The sequence below is a fragment of the Halichondria panicea genome, chromosome 7 (assembly GCF_963675165.1).
Source record: "Halichondria panicea chromosome 7, odHalPani1.1, whole genome shotgun sequence".
In the NCBI taxonomy this organism is placed as follows: Eukaryota; Metazoa; Porifera; class Demospongiae; order Suberitida; family Halichondriidae; genus Halichondria; species Halichondria panicea.
In genome coordinates, this window is record NC_087383.1 from 1,995,388 (window position 1) to 2,009,466 (window position 14,079).

General features: G+C 43.5%; 3 protein-coding genes across 3 annotated transcripts in view; all 3 read left to right on the forward strand.

The window, feature by feature from the left end:
• LOC135339138 (NACHT, LRR and PYD domains-containing protein 12-like) overlaps positions 1–14,079 on the forward strand; it is a 127,344-nt gene that overhangs the window by 68,618 nt on the left and 44,647 nt on the right. The gene's annotated exons all lie outside the window — the stretch shown is intronic.
• LOC135339132 (NACHT, LRR and PYD domains-containing protein 12-like) overlaps positions 1–14,079 on the forward strand; it is a 71,033-nt gene that overhangs the window by 24,775 nt on the left and 32,179 nt on the right. The gene's annotated exons all lie outside the window — the stretch shown is intronic.
• Positions 5,303–7,620, forward strand: LOC135338901 (NACHT, LRR and PYD domains-containing protein 12-like). The gene has a single exon (XM_064534995.1). It carries the CDS (start codon positions 5,455–5,457, stop codon positions 7,618–7,620), a length of 2,166 nt encoding a protein of 721 aa, XP_064391065.1. The 5' UTR covers positions 5,303–5,454.

Sequence of the window (14,079 nt, forward strand, 5' to 3'; positions counted from 1 at the left end):
GCACACTGAACATAGCAAGGTACACACACACACACACATCCACATACGTGTTGAGAGGAATCTTGTCCTTGTTGGCATGGTGATGTACGAGACGATGCCAGAGTAGGGCCACATCCAACTGTGTGCTGGGCTCTCGTATGAGGAGCAATTGGACGAGGGAGGAAACAGTTGCCCTGGGAACGCAGTCTCCAGCACTGATGCGTGACAAGTGTCAGCGACCGCCCTCAAACACTTGACCAGGGAGGTAGTCAACATGGGGCTGCATAATAAAGGAGAGAATACAATTATGGAAGCATAAACACTTAGTAATGCATGCAGTCTATTGTGCATGGTCACATAATTATAAGCAGATCATCCTCTATAATCTACTCAAAGGTTACTGCTATAAACAGGATTCACGAAGGCACCAGAATCAGAGAACACGTACATGTACAAACAGTGTTTATGACAGGAAACTAAACACATACATGTACACAAACAGCTACATAAAGCAATAGCTTTAAAATACAATTCTCACCTGTTTTGAGTGTCCTGAGGTGCCAGAGGATGTACAGACAGTCCAGTGGTGGCTCCGCTATCAAGACCCTCTGAGGCCACGGGTACATAAGAGTTGATGAGCTCCAGTATATCTGGCTTGTGATAGTCGGGAAGGACTCCTGCAAACTCCCCCACAGTGATAGTGATGGATTGCTGAAAGGTCAGAGAGGACGTGAGGTCGGAGGTGCCTTCTGAAACAGTTTCTATGGAGATACGGAGGTGGCGGACCAGTGTACGGAATACATCCAGTACAGACGGACCTACATGAGTGGACACAAGCTAAGTAATGTAAATACATGTATGCAGATTTAAAGTGTGGAATTAAACCGTGTCAAAACATACATGTACAGTCATGCAGAAACTTTAATAACAGCTATGAAAGGATCTGCGTATGAAGAATAAATGCGTATACCCTTCTTTAGAAAATGGCCCAAAAATAGTGTGTGCAACCATACAAGTACTTTACCATGGAGACTCACCTAGAGAGCTGTCTGCTGCCACGGCAACACACTTAGAGAGTGTGCTGAGGATCCCTTGTTTGATCTCCTAGGACTCCTTCACCTTGGCATCCAGGTGGTCCACCAGCGACTGGACGGCCTTGTACCGATCCAGTCTCTGTGGGGGTACGTGTATAGTGGATAATGTACACTGGGGGGCTGTGGGGGATAAGATAATGGCTGTGGGGGGATAAGATAATGTACACTGGGGGGCTGTGGGGGGATAAGATAATGTACACTGGGGGGCTGTGGGGGGATAAAATAATGTACACTGGGGGGCTGTGGGGGGATAAGATAATGTACACTGGGGGGCTGTGGGGGGATAAGATAATGTACACTGGGGGGCTGTGGGGGGATAAGATAATGTACACTGGGGGGTACATGTCTACACTGTAAGTAGACACTGGAGGGAACAATTGAAATGCTTGAATAAACAATCCTGTTCAGAAAGTGACGGAGTATGTTGGACCTGAAAGCTATCAATGTTACACAACAGAATAAAGCAGAGAGCAACGAAATACTGTTGATCACAGTCCGTTATATGGACAGTCAAGTCAGAATTTACAGTCGATCGTATGACCACAAGTATTTTTATCAAGCTATGATGCACTATACACTATGGTGAGAACACTTAGCCACCAGTGCATGTATATACGTGTACCTGCATGGCTTCCACGACGATGACGTACACACCAGCTGTGAATTCCTTGTCTGATATCCATAATTTGTTTAGGTCAAAGTGTCTACAAGGGGAGCAATGGAGTGTTACTATATACACAGGAAATGAGACAATGGTTGTCATGGTACTAGACCTGCTGAGACAACATTGCACAATAGGTCTAAGAATCCTAATGCACTCCTGCTGAATGCAGTTCGATTTAAGTTACACCTATTAGGGAAACCACCTTGCCTACAAGTACATGCAGTGTTGTAACACATACGTACGCACAATGTATACATATACATTAGGGAAACCACCTTGCCTACAAGTAGCACCTACGCACACGAGGCATTGACTGACTTACTGCAGTATTGGCTTGAGGACACTGTCGATGTGAGAGAGTCCGGCAAAAGTGATGAGACTATACTGAGTCGTGAATGTGTCTATTCAGCAACAAAATTTACTTAGTATATATCCTGAGAGTACCCTCCCAGACTGTCTCCCTCCTCCACAACAGGCTGGATCTCACCAGACTCTCTGTCAGAGTGGGAGGGGGTTACTATGGGCACACACGGCATACTCATACACATTGCCTAAGGCCACCAATGGGTAATGGTGCGTGTACGTCGCTCATTGAAGCTACAGTATGTATGATTGTGTATTAGCCAGTGCTCCAGGAGCAGCAACTTGTAGATACTATTAATGTTATTACATAATTATAGTATACCTTGACTGGGCGACACTGTGACTGTGCATATTGAAGAGGAAGGGCGGCACTATCTTGTTCATGTGATCTAGGTCCCAAATGTTCATCTGGAGGTTGTCTTGCTGACCAATCTTCTTTATCACTCCCCTCAGTCCTTGCAACCCAGCCATCCGCGTCCTGTGTGAGGTGTAGTGGGGAGGGGTGGAGTTGGTGACGAAAGCAATGTGATCACAAGTTATGCATGTGGCAGAGCACCCTAAGGGCGGTACAGTTAAAATATGACACCTAACACTTCGACCTGTGGCCACTCAAACTAATTTCAAAACAGTAAATGTGCACATACTCGTGATATTTGTCGGCGTCGTCGACATTCTTGGTGAGGCTAAGAGAGGCAAAGCGGTGGATGAGGAAGTCGTACTGTCTGTGGTAGGGGGTGTTCCCTTCCTCTCGCTCGGCAAACTTCACAAACTGTGTGCGGAGGAAGAGTCGTCAATGTGTTGTATACACAATACACTATTAACAAAATGAAAAGCTCATTATGCTGTACATGCAATCTAATCAGTCCACCCTCCGCAATCTCACACATACACACTCTACTCTACTCACACCCACACCACACTCCCCCCTACTCACCGAATTGGTGGCCATGATATGCAGTTCTGTGTTGCTAGTTTCCAGCATATTATGCAGTATATCCAGGTAGCTATCCACAATCAACTGGAGCTTTCGTGAGTCACAGGCTGACAGCAGCTTCTCCGTCACTTGCAGAGCCACACTCACATGCCTGGGGGGAAGGAGGGGCATGAAAATTGTATTTTGTATCACGTTTGTGAGAAAGCCATCGGATACTATAGTTGTATCATAGATATAACATTTAAAAGTTCCCAGCCAAATAAGATACATCATTTTCTGTTCCGGAGGTACGGGGAAGGTCGATAAATTTCCCTAGCTATACATGACATGTCGACATTGTATACTGTACAGGTATGTCTCTGAAATAGTCGTCTAACCCGTTTCTCTCTCTTTGCAGGCTCCGACGCAGTCTCAGAGCAAGGTACTCTCCAATATTGTCAGAGGAGGTTTGAGCAAAGAAGAGCAGCTTGTCTATGTTAGCAGAGACAGGTGTGGGTGTTTGAGGGTCCTCTGGGAAGAGCCCATCAACCAGCCGTTTGTAGCGAGGTTTGGGGCAGCAGAAGCACGTCACCATAGTTAGATCTAGTTCTGTGTCTTGATTGATAGTAGACCAAGCTGTAAACGTAACGTGAGAGCAGAGGTTTTTACAGTAGAGCTGGCCAGATGTGAAGTAATTATTAAACAACCACACCCTCTCACAGCTAAAGGGAGTGGTCCACAGCAGACGGGAACTAGCCAAGCAAACTCTGGCAAGTAGTTTGTTTAGATGTACAGTGCAACAACCAAAGAGAGTAGAACTTTTGACTTTTTAGCATTTAGCATTTATTTGTAAAACATAGAGCAGAGGTTTTTATGTAATATGTTGGCAACCCTGCGCTTTCTTCTGGGTTTCTCACCCGTATCGTTTGAGGTACCCCGAACGAGTCGGGTAAGAACTCAGCTAGTTCGATAAATTCCCCTTTTTCCGATTTTTTAGATAGTTTGTCGGGAATGGGGATGGCATTCTGGCCTACATTGACCGTATATGGAATAATGCTTGGTATCGTCGGTAATGTGGGGCGGGTTTGAGTACGGGGGGCACTAGTGGATACGAGGGGGACATGTGCTAGTGAGGTACTTGACATACCTGCCGTTCCGGTGCTGACAACAGGGCCTGAGGTGGGACTCCGTGGGGTACCTGAGCCGGAAGCAGAGATGGTTGGGATCGAGGATGGGACTGATGGTGAGACTGATGAGGGGCCGGCTGTGGGGCGGTGTTGTTGGACTGCTGCCTGAATCCGCTGGTCCATTGCGGTGATGATCTTTGTTAACACCGCGCCGAGGGCTGCCTGGACAGAATTGGCAATCATGGTGTTGAGAGTTGTCGGAGTTGTTCGTCGGGTTGGTAGAACTGATCGGCGGTGTTCCAGTTGAGGATGTGCTCGAGGAGGTAGTGGTCATCTTCTTATAGAGAATTACAGGATAGATCAGCAAGGGAAATCTTGAGAATTATAGGATAGACCCAGAAGAGAAGTTTTCTAATTCTTTCACTAACAGCCTGACCACGTGTTCCTTGCGCATGCCAGTACCGTGTTGGTTGCAATTGGTATTCTGAGAGAGCTAGCTGCAAGGCACAGATTTATTTGCTGGAATGGCCACTAAAGAGCAGAACCAAGGTATAAAGACTGTCATGTTTCCTATAAAGGATAAACCCAATGATTGCTAAAGCATAAAACCCTCATTGGTGATTGCTAACCTTGTGTGCTTGCTATCTATTTCAGAGCTCACAATTGACGACCTGAAGACAGAAATGAAACTGACTGATGAGCAGCTCAATACAGTAATAAAGGAACCAGATCTACCCGAGTTAGCAGCATGTTTCGACAATGTTCACAAAGGCTATCTTGAAAAATTGGAGCTCTCACCTGGAGAGCAAACTGACGTGAGGACTAGAGCATATGTAGATGGCACTCTGGCAGGAATGTTGCTGGCTTTGAAATTCTGGATTCTGACCAACGGACAAGACGCCACTTTCCAAGCTCTGCTACTCATCATACTCTCCCTGCTCAAAGAAGACGTTGCTGTTCGAGTGTGCAAGTACTTGTCTGACAAATGTGAGTCTGTCATGTGAAAGTGTGGTTAGTGTGGTCATTGTGATACCATACGTTGTGGGAGTGATTGCAACCAAATAAGGGACTGTCCACTTAATTGCTATTGTTACACATACAATTCTCTATTAACTATCACCAGGAATGGTACTCACCTATTGTTTTGTTTCCCCAGACTCCACCACCTCGTGTCCCCCCTCCCGAGAGAGGGTCCTGCTGAACCACAAGCTGTCCTCGTACAGGGACTACCTACAAAGTCGCTACAGAGCACAAGTATCCACATCAGCCACACAATGGCCTCCCATCCCAACAAAGAAAATCTTCAAACTAGCCATGATTCAGAAGGAGGAAATACAGAGAGGCAGAATCGATGATGAATTTGTTAGACTATCAATCACAGGAAAAATCGACGATATTTTACTTCAAAAAACTCCAGTTAACTTGACTAACATTTTCTCTGAGATTGGAAATAGACGAAACTTTGTGTTGATTGAAGGAGCTCCCGGCTCTGGCAAGAGCACCCTTGCTCTACACATCTGTCAGGAGTGGGCAAAGGGGAAACTGTTCCAAGAGTTCGATATTGCAATCCTCGTGAGATTGAGAGATCCACTTGTTAGAGAAGCCAAGAAAATAGAAGACCTTCTCCCTTGTAGGAAATCAACACACGCAAACCAGATTGGAGATGAAATTTTAGAAACTGATGGCAAAGGTGTACTGTGGGTGCTGGACGGGTGGGACGAGCTTCCTTCTGACCTCCATGGAGATTCGATCATCACCAAACTAGTTGAACCAGGCTTTGCACAAGAAAGTCCGCTACATAAATCCGCCGTCATTGTAACGTCTCGCCCGTCGTCTTCAGCTAAGCTCCACCCACGTGTATCGTCCAGGGTGGAAGTGTTGGGGTTCACTCCACATCAACTAGAACAGTATTTTACCGAGTGTCTGAATGGTGACTCACAAGCTGTGCAGACTCTACTGGAGAGAATTCGAGAGAACCCAGTGGTAGAAGGTAGCTGCTATCTCCCCCTCAATGCTTCCATTGTCGTTAATTGCTTTCTTTCTGATAACCACTCACTCCCAACATCCAACCACGGGATATTCATATCAGTTGTCCAAAGCTCTCTCAAGAGATACCTCCAGGATAGGTTGGGGAAGGCCACTCCAGTGGGAGACATCACATCCCCAGACTCACTGCCCTCGGAAATCAGAACAGAGACCGTACAAATGTGTCAACTTGCATATCATGGGATCGAAAAAAACAAAGCAACATTTACTGACAATGATTTGGCCGCTCTTCGCATTACGAAGGAAATTTCAAACGTTGGACTATTACAAACTGTTCCCAGTATCATTAGCGATGGTCATCTGGTTTACTACTGCTTTCTCCACCTGTCTATTCAAGAACTACTAGCAGCAATCCACATCTCTCTCATGTCTCCCAAGCAACAAATTTCTGTATTCCAGAAGTTGTTTGGTAATCCTCGATTCAGTGCAGTCTTCCAGTTTTATGCTGGTATCACCAAACTGAGAACTAATCGACCAATCCTCAGCTTGCTACCTCGATTCTTGTGTCCAGTTCCAGCCACTGTTTTTGATCTGGTCAGAAAGGTTGTCAAAAATGAGAAAGAGAAGAAGTATTATGAGCCGAAGCCCCTTTTGTTGTCCCTCATCAATTGTTTGTACGAAGCTGAAGACTCGCGACTGTGTGTGTTTGTGGCTGATCTTCTTAATCACAATCTAGATCTTAATTACACTACAATGAATCCTATTGACTGCCTCTCTGTTGGATATTTCGCATCAGTTTGTTCCAATAGCAGTAATGGATTCACACTGAGCCTCGGAAGTTGCTCTATTAGTGACCAAGGCTGCAAATTTCTGGCCCGAGGACTCTCCAAGTGTCCCAGCTCTAATAATGATATTCCTACAGCAGGGATACACATCGCTCAGATTATCGAGAACACTAGTTCAATATCTAAATTGGATTTGTCTAATAATGCCCTTGGTAACAATGGACTTAGCACACTCTGTGAGGCCTTGTCCACTAACACATCATTAAAGAGCCTGCACCTGGGAAATTGCTCACTAACAATATCAGACGACAATGGAGCTGCCCTCTATCAACTTCTGGATACAAACAATTCCCTCGAATATCTTAATTTGTCATTTAACACAGTGACTAGCTGTCATCACATTGCTGCTGCCCTTGCAGTTAATAAGACTCTGAGAACATTGGACTTGAGTTCCTGTGAACTGACTGATCAGAGTATCGAGGAGATATCAACTGGACTGATCAAAAAGATTGAAACACTGTACATATGGGATGACTCAATAACAGAAGATGGAATGAAGACGCTTGCCAGACATCTGCCCACCCACTACTCTGAACTGACACAATTATACATACCCGGCCACCTAGGATTCTGTATCAAGACAGTATTCAGGGACACTAACAAAGAGAGGAAGAGAAATGGACTACCCGAGATTGATGTTAATTATTAATTGAGATTGATTGTTATTCATATATACAGTTTTAACAATTGATTTTAATTCTGCCATAATACATTCAATGACAATTTAAATGCATAGAGAAAAGTAGTGAAGTATTATACTAGTATATATAATTATGTTAGACACTATGAAAACAAATGTTGTTAATTAATTACAACTTGTCAATAGCACAGCAATAACAAGGGCTTCTCCTTGAACAACACACAGACACACACACACAGTCAGCTTTACCGTATCCCTCGTGCGGCTACGCCTCGAGGCATAACAAGGGCTTCTCCTTGGTAATAATAATGATAAAGGCTCACATGCACAGTAAATTGTCAATGAACACATGCAAGCAATTTGCTAGTGAAAATCCAATTTAACGCTGTGATGCCTTTTGTTCATATAATTATGAGGAAGATGAGCAAATTAACGTTCACTTTAGCCCTCCCAAACATCTTCTAAGCATCTTCATGATTGCCAGGCCCTCGTATTGCAGCTGAAGGAGGTCCTGTGTGGGGAGAAGAGAGGGCAGTGAAACACTTCAACTGGTATAAGACAAAGAATGCATGTATTCTACATAACACAAAATCATATTATTACTCCCTTTATTGCTCCCCTCACCTGGAAGACTAGCTCCACCTTCTCTATCTGCCTGCCCAGGAAACGACCAGACACCTCAAACTTGCTCACATCCACTGACGTGATCTTAAACACAACATTTCTGAACCTGGGGGAGTGTTAACATAGCGCTCAACGTTACACATAGAGGCATAAAATAAGTCAATAGCCTCACACTGAAATAGATTAGTAGTAGAATCTGGACAAAGTACGTACAAGAGCAATAATATTAAGAGCACATGTCGATGATTATCATGTTGTTTGATCATAGTAGAGGGATTCCCAGAATAGTACATCAATGACAAGAGATATACGAAGCTCTTCCATCAATACCGTGACACACCAATGTACGCAGGAATTGAAAGCATAATTATATTCTATTTAGTATATAGACAGCCCGTATTAAAGATCTAAGCACACAACACAAGTAAGTATGTTAGTATCTGCTATGCACTCTCCAGTACGTAGGTGGAGACTCACAGAGTGGGTGGGGCATATCTCCATGGACACTGATGTAGATGATTGGTTTGATCACGTCAGAGAACGCGTCGATACCCAGCTATCTGTCCGGGGAGTCCACTGTCGATACTCGCAGGAAGAACCCTCTGTGGGGGGGGGGAACAGTGAGAGTCATAATTATGATTCAGCTCTGGGAATAGAAAGTCACTAATTGACTCACATTTTTTGGAGCACAGCTATAGGTTACGTCTCTGTGGGGCATGTAAAAATTGATTGACTGAAATTGTGTATCAGGTTTTAAGCAACTAATAAGGATTATCACTTATTGAGCGCACAATCCATTCCACCCCCCGCACACACACACCTGGTCAGTAGACAGCTGATTGCCTATCCACAACATCGAAGGATTTTATCGCAGCTATGTACTTCATTGTACAGCTGCAAGGGGAGTGACGTGTGATACAGTGTGATTCAATGAAAGTCAGTACAACACAGTTAGTGTATGTTTACCAAAGAGGTACATGAGATTGTTCTGACAAATCATTCTTGTACTTTCTAATACACTAACAGGGTTTCATCTAGGATAACAAGTTGGGGGGGGGGGGAGATTTGGGAGTGCGTAAGCGCGTCGCAACATGTTTGGCTACGCCCACTTAAAAAAAAAAAAAAAAAAAAGAACATGCATGTTCAACAACCATTACAGTACATACTGTATAGCAGGTCATTTTCGTGGGATAAAAAATCCGAGACAAAAACGTAGGCGTGGTGCAGCAGTGATTTCGTGTGTAAAAATTCCCTTTGCTTCACTGCATTGCATGCGTTCCGGTCAACCATGCCTACGTTTTTGAGAGGTATAGGATATACCACACCTAAGAGGAGGATATGCACCCATATATCCTCCGCTACCGTGGTTACTCCGAGGCGGAGCCGAGGGGTATGTAACCACGGTAGCGGAGGATATATAGGGTGCATATCCTCCGAGTAGGTGTGGCATATCTGACTTATACCACGTGACCGTAGCACTATAAAAGGACCTCCCCCTAGCAACAATTCAATCGCGATGCAGACTGCAAAAAAGAACAAGACTATGCCGGATTTTGCAGCCGTCAAAGAGCTAGTTGAGCAACATGTTGACTCCTACAGATGCTCAAGAGCTTCCTTGGTCCAAGCTTTGACCATTCGACGTCCCCTACTGGAGTTGCAAGCTCTCCTTGGATAAAATGTATCTAAACCGCGCCCATGGACCCATGGAAGCTTAGCCATCTTGTTGGCCAATTGGAGAGCACCTTCCTTGTTTCTGCCGTCGCTTTGAGTCTTAGTACTGTCAAGCATGGCTCTTTTCTCTTTGCTTACTTTCTTGAACAAATAAAAAAACTAAAAAACAACTTGAAAAACTGTGCATGCCTGGGGCTGTATGCTAATATTCTATATATCCTACAGCTGTTGACCAATGAGATCAATTAGTGGTGACATAAGTGTGGTATAATGATAAATATTCGTCAAGGTTTAGCTTGCCCACGGAAACTATACCCAGGACGCTATACGTACGGTACGGTATACTGTACCACTTTATCACCTGTTTCAAGTACTCTTCCTTCTCCCGTTACTTTGTAGCACTCGAATATGTCCACCCCATCCACTGCAGGCACACTGCTCTGCTCCAACTCCTTACAGCGATCCAGTGCCTTCTTGAGCTCTTCCTCCATCACAAGTCTCTCTTGCACAGCAGACTGGGTAATAGATTGCATGGTGGTCATGTACACACACACAGGTATACAGATACAACCATCACAACATCGTGGTAGTGGTACAGTAGTTATAATAAAGGTACAGTAGACTCTCGCTATTCCGACTCTCTGAAGTACGGCCCGAAATGTGGCCAACTCGCTATTCTGTATACTTGCTGCCCCAAACTAGTAATTTTATACATAAAATTATATATATTTGGGTGTGGTTTAGCAGAAAAACTGTGTGTGGGGGGAGTGGTTGGGGTGTACAATGAGAGCTAGGAAGCGGGATGCTCATGAACACTACAATGAAAGTTATAAAAAAGGTAAACCGTTTTGTGAGCAAACACAGCTGTGGGATTACATTGTAATAGAGAGGAAATGATTCATTATCTATTATCCTCGAGACAAAACCGCAAAATTAGTCATTAATATTCGAGGTAGGTTGATTTTAAGCCGCGGCTATTTTCTGAAATGCAAACTACCGCGCTCTTCTGGCCAAGTTGCACTGTCCCAAGGGTGGCCAGATTAACGAGAGTCTACTGTACATGTATTAATTATACAGTATTCATCGAGTGTATACATGTACATGCTAAACTCACATCTGCCTTGCTGTTGGCCAGTTCCAATTCTCTCACCAGCTCAGCCATGACACCCGGGTCCATGATTTGAGACCTCTCGAGCAGCTTCTCCTCCAGCTCCCTCAGCAGGTCATCCTCTAGACATCGAATGGTCTCACTCTTCTCCTCAACCTGACAAGGGAACATCAATAAGTTGCTGCCAGGTGGAGAATACTCGACATACAATAGTGACGTGCATGTACACTCAACTACTGAAAATCTGGCAATGAAATTTAACAGTATTCTCCCACTTTGAGATAAAGGTCAGCTTAAAGTTGGACTGTAGTTTAATTTTTGTAATATATAGTTTTCAAAGTATTGTCCGGGTATAATTGGAACAGATTTTATACGAAGTGTCCGGGAATAAGCATGCAGCTGCATAAGAGCGAGCTAAGTTTAATAGAACAAGGTACGACTGAATAGTTGCACTAGCTATCTCTCAAAGCTATCTAAGTGCAGCACTCTTAAGTATTACTGGCTGGTTATGACTAACTCAACTTTTCAAAGTATTGTCCGGACGAATGTAATATTAAAAGCACAAGAGTGTCCGTTGTATTAGAACAATGAAAATTGGCAGGCAAGAGTGTCAGGGATAATTAGAAGTGTCTGAGGCGATAAATTAGAAGATATACGGTACCTCAGAAACAGACATGCAAGTTCGTTGTCTAAGGACATAATTATTGCAGTGTTTATAACTATGGCTAATACAAGGGTGCTCAGTTAAAGTCGACCATACATACTTGATCCATATTATACATGTACTCTGGGAGCAGTACAATCAGTCAAGAGCTCATAGTAAAAGAGAGAGAGTATCGAACGCATCGCTATCTTGCATCAGATATAAAAGTAACGTGACACCCTGTCTGAAACACGTCATCAATCAGTTACAAAGCAGGAAGTTACGCTACTTTCCAAATACATCTTATGCTACTTTGGATACTCTCTCTCTTATATTATGGGACTCTTGCTATTAGCGGCCTCTCAAGAATTGGCTAAGAATAATTACATGTACACAGCTGTAGGTACACACTTGCCCAACCCACTCACCAGAGAGGACACCTTCGAGGTTAGGTAAATTCTGACCTTTTAACGTCGTCGCATCCTAAATGGAGGTAAATGTAGGCACACCCTAGGCCCTAGTACACTAGAAAATACGTTTTTAAGCGGCTAGAAATCGAGGCAAGTATAGACTGAGTAGAGTTACATGTACCTCCAATTAGATGAGACCCTCTAAATAAAGGACACCAGGTCTTCAACATGATTTTCAACTTCCAAAAGAAGCGACCTCTGGCTTCGTAATTATTAAAATGTACTGCTTTAATTAAAGGTCTTACGGTAATCACATTTCTTACTTGAATACGTCGGGTTCATTACTGACAGGGCAGCATTCTCAGCCTCAAACTAACTGTGCAAAGGAAAAGAACAGAAAACATGATCCACGACCTTAAGCTTACAAGGTAACGTAAACCAAGAGATGAACCAGACAATCATCTATGGCTAATAAATTGACTAACCATCTTTCCAGCCGGAGAATGCTGTAATACTTTAACAATGGAGCCAGGTTTTGCCTCTAGCTCTAGCTCTGTACTGCATGTACTAGTTTATACTAGCTAGCTGTCTCGGCTAGCTGTGCGGTATGTGAAAATCAATGTCTTTGGTGGGTACCGGGTGTGGTGGTAAATGCAAAAAGTGGGTGTATCTCAGTCTTAGATATCTGAGATACACCCACTTTTTTTGCAAGTCATGCAAAAACAACAACACCCAATAATATATTTCAGAGAAATCTAGAGCTAGCTAGCTGCAAGGCACAGATTTATTTGCTGGAATGGCCACTAAAGAGCAGAACCAAGGTATAAAGACTGTCATATTTCATTGCTAAAGCATAAAACCCTCATTGGTGATTGCTAACCTTGTGTGCTTGCTATCTATTTTCAGAGCTCACAATTGACGATCTGAAGACAGAAATGAAACTGACTGATGAGCAGCTCAATACAGCAATACAGGAACCAGATCTACCCGAGTTAGGCATGTTTCGATAACACTGATGACTATCTTGAAAAGCTGGAGCTGTCAATGGAGTAGCCTCGACTCAAGTCCGAAGCGGCCTTGAATCGAGGCTATCAATGGAGCTGCCCTCTATCAACTTCTGAATACAAACAATTCCCCCGAATATCTTAATTTTTCTGGTAACACAGGATAGGAAACGTTGCACTATCCTTTGTAAGTAGGTTGCAGGACACCTGCCATTTTTCAGGAAATGTGCAGATTTTAAGGGCTGCACTGTAGCAGGAAATTTAAATATTTTCCCTGTGAGGGACGCTAACAAAGAGAGGAAGAGAAATGGACTGCCTGAGATTTAATGTGGTTGCATTCTTACCATGATTTTAATTACTTTTTGACAATGGATTTTATTTTCTGCCATAATAAATTATATCACATTACAATAAATGACAATTTGAGAAAAGTAGCAAAGTACTATAATATATAGTATATTATGTTGGAACATTAGGTCGTTAATAACGTGTCAATAGTACATGCAGATGATATAAATAATTCATGCACTGCTGTGAATAGTCAATGAATACATGCAATTTGCTAATGGCAAATCCAATTTAACGCTCTGTCAATTATTGTTCATGAGAAAGATGAGCAGATTAACGTTCCCTTTGGCCCTCCCAAACATCTTCATGATTGCCAGGCCCTCGTATTGCAGCTGAAGGAGGTCCTGTGTGGGGAGAAGAGAGGGCAGTGAAACACTTCAACTGGTATATAAGACAAAGAATGCATGTATTTGTAAGACAAATGAATACATGTACTTACATACACCGTACAAGCATACCAACACTATACCTGACACAAGGCAGTAAACTTCTTGAACACTTTACGTACCTACCATCTACCTGTACACACCCTCACCTGGAGGACCAGCTCCACCTTCTCTATCTGCCTGATGTGATCTCAAACACAACATTTCCGAACCTGAACCTGGACGAGTAAGAAATAATGTTCACATAATTATAGCATAACGTTGCACATAAGAT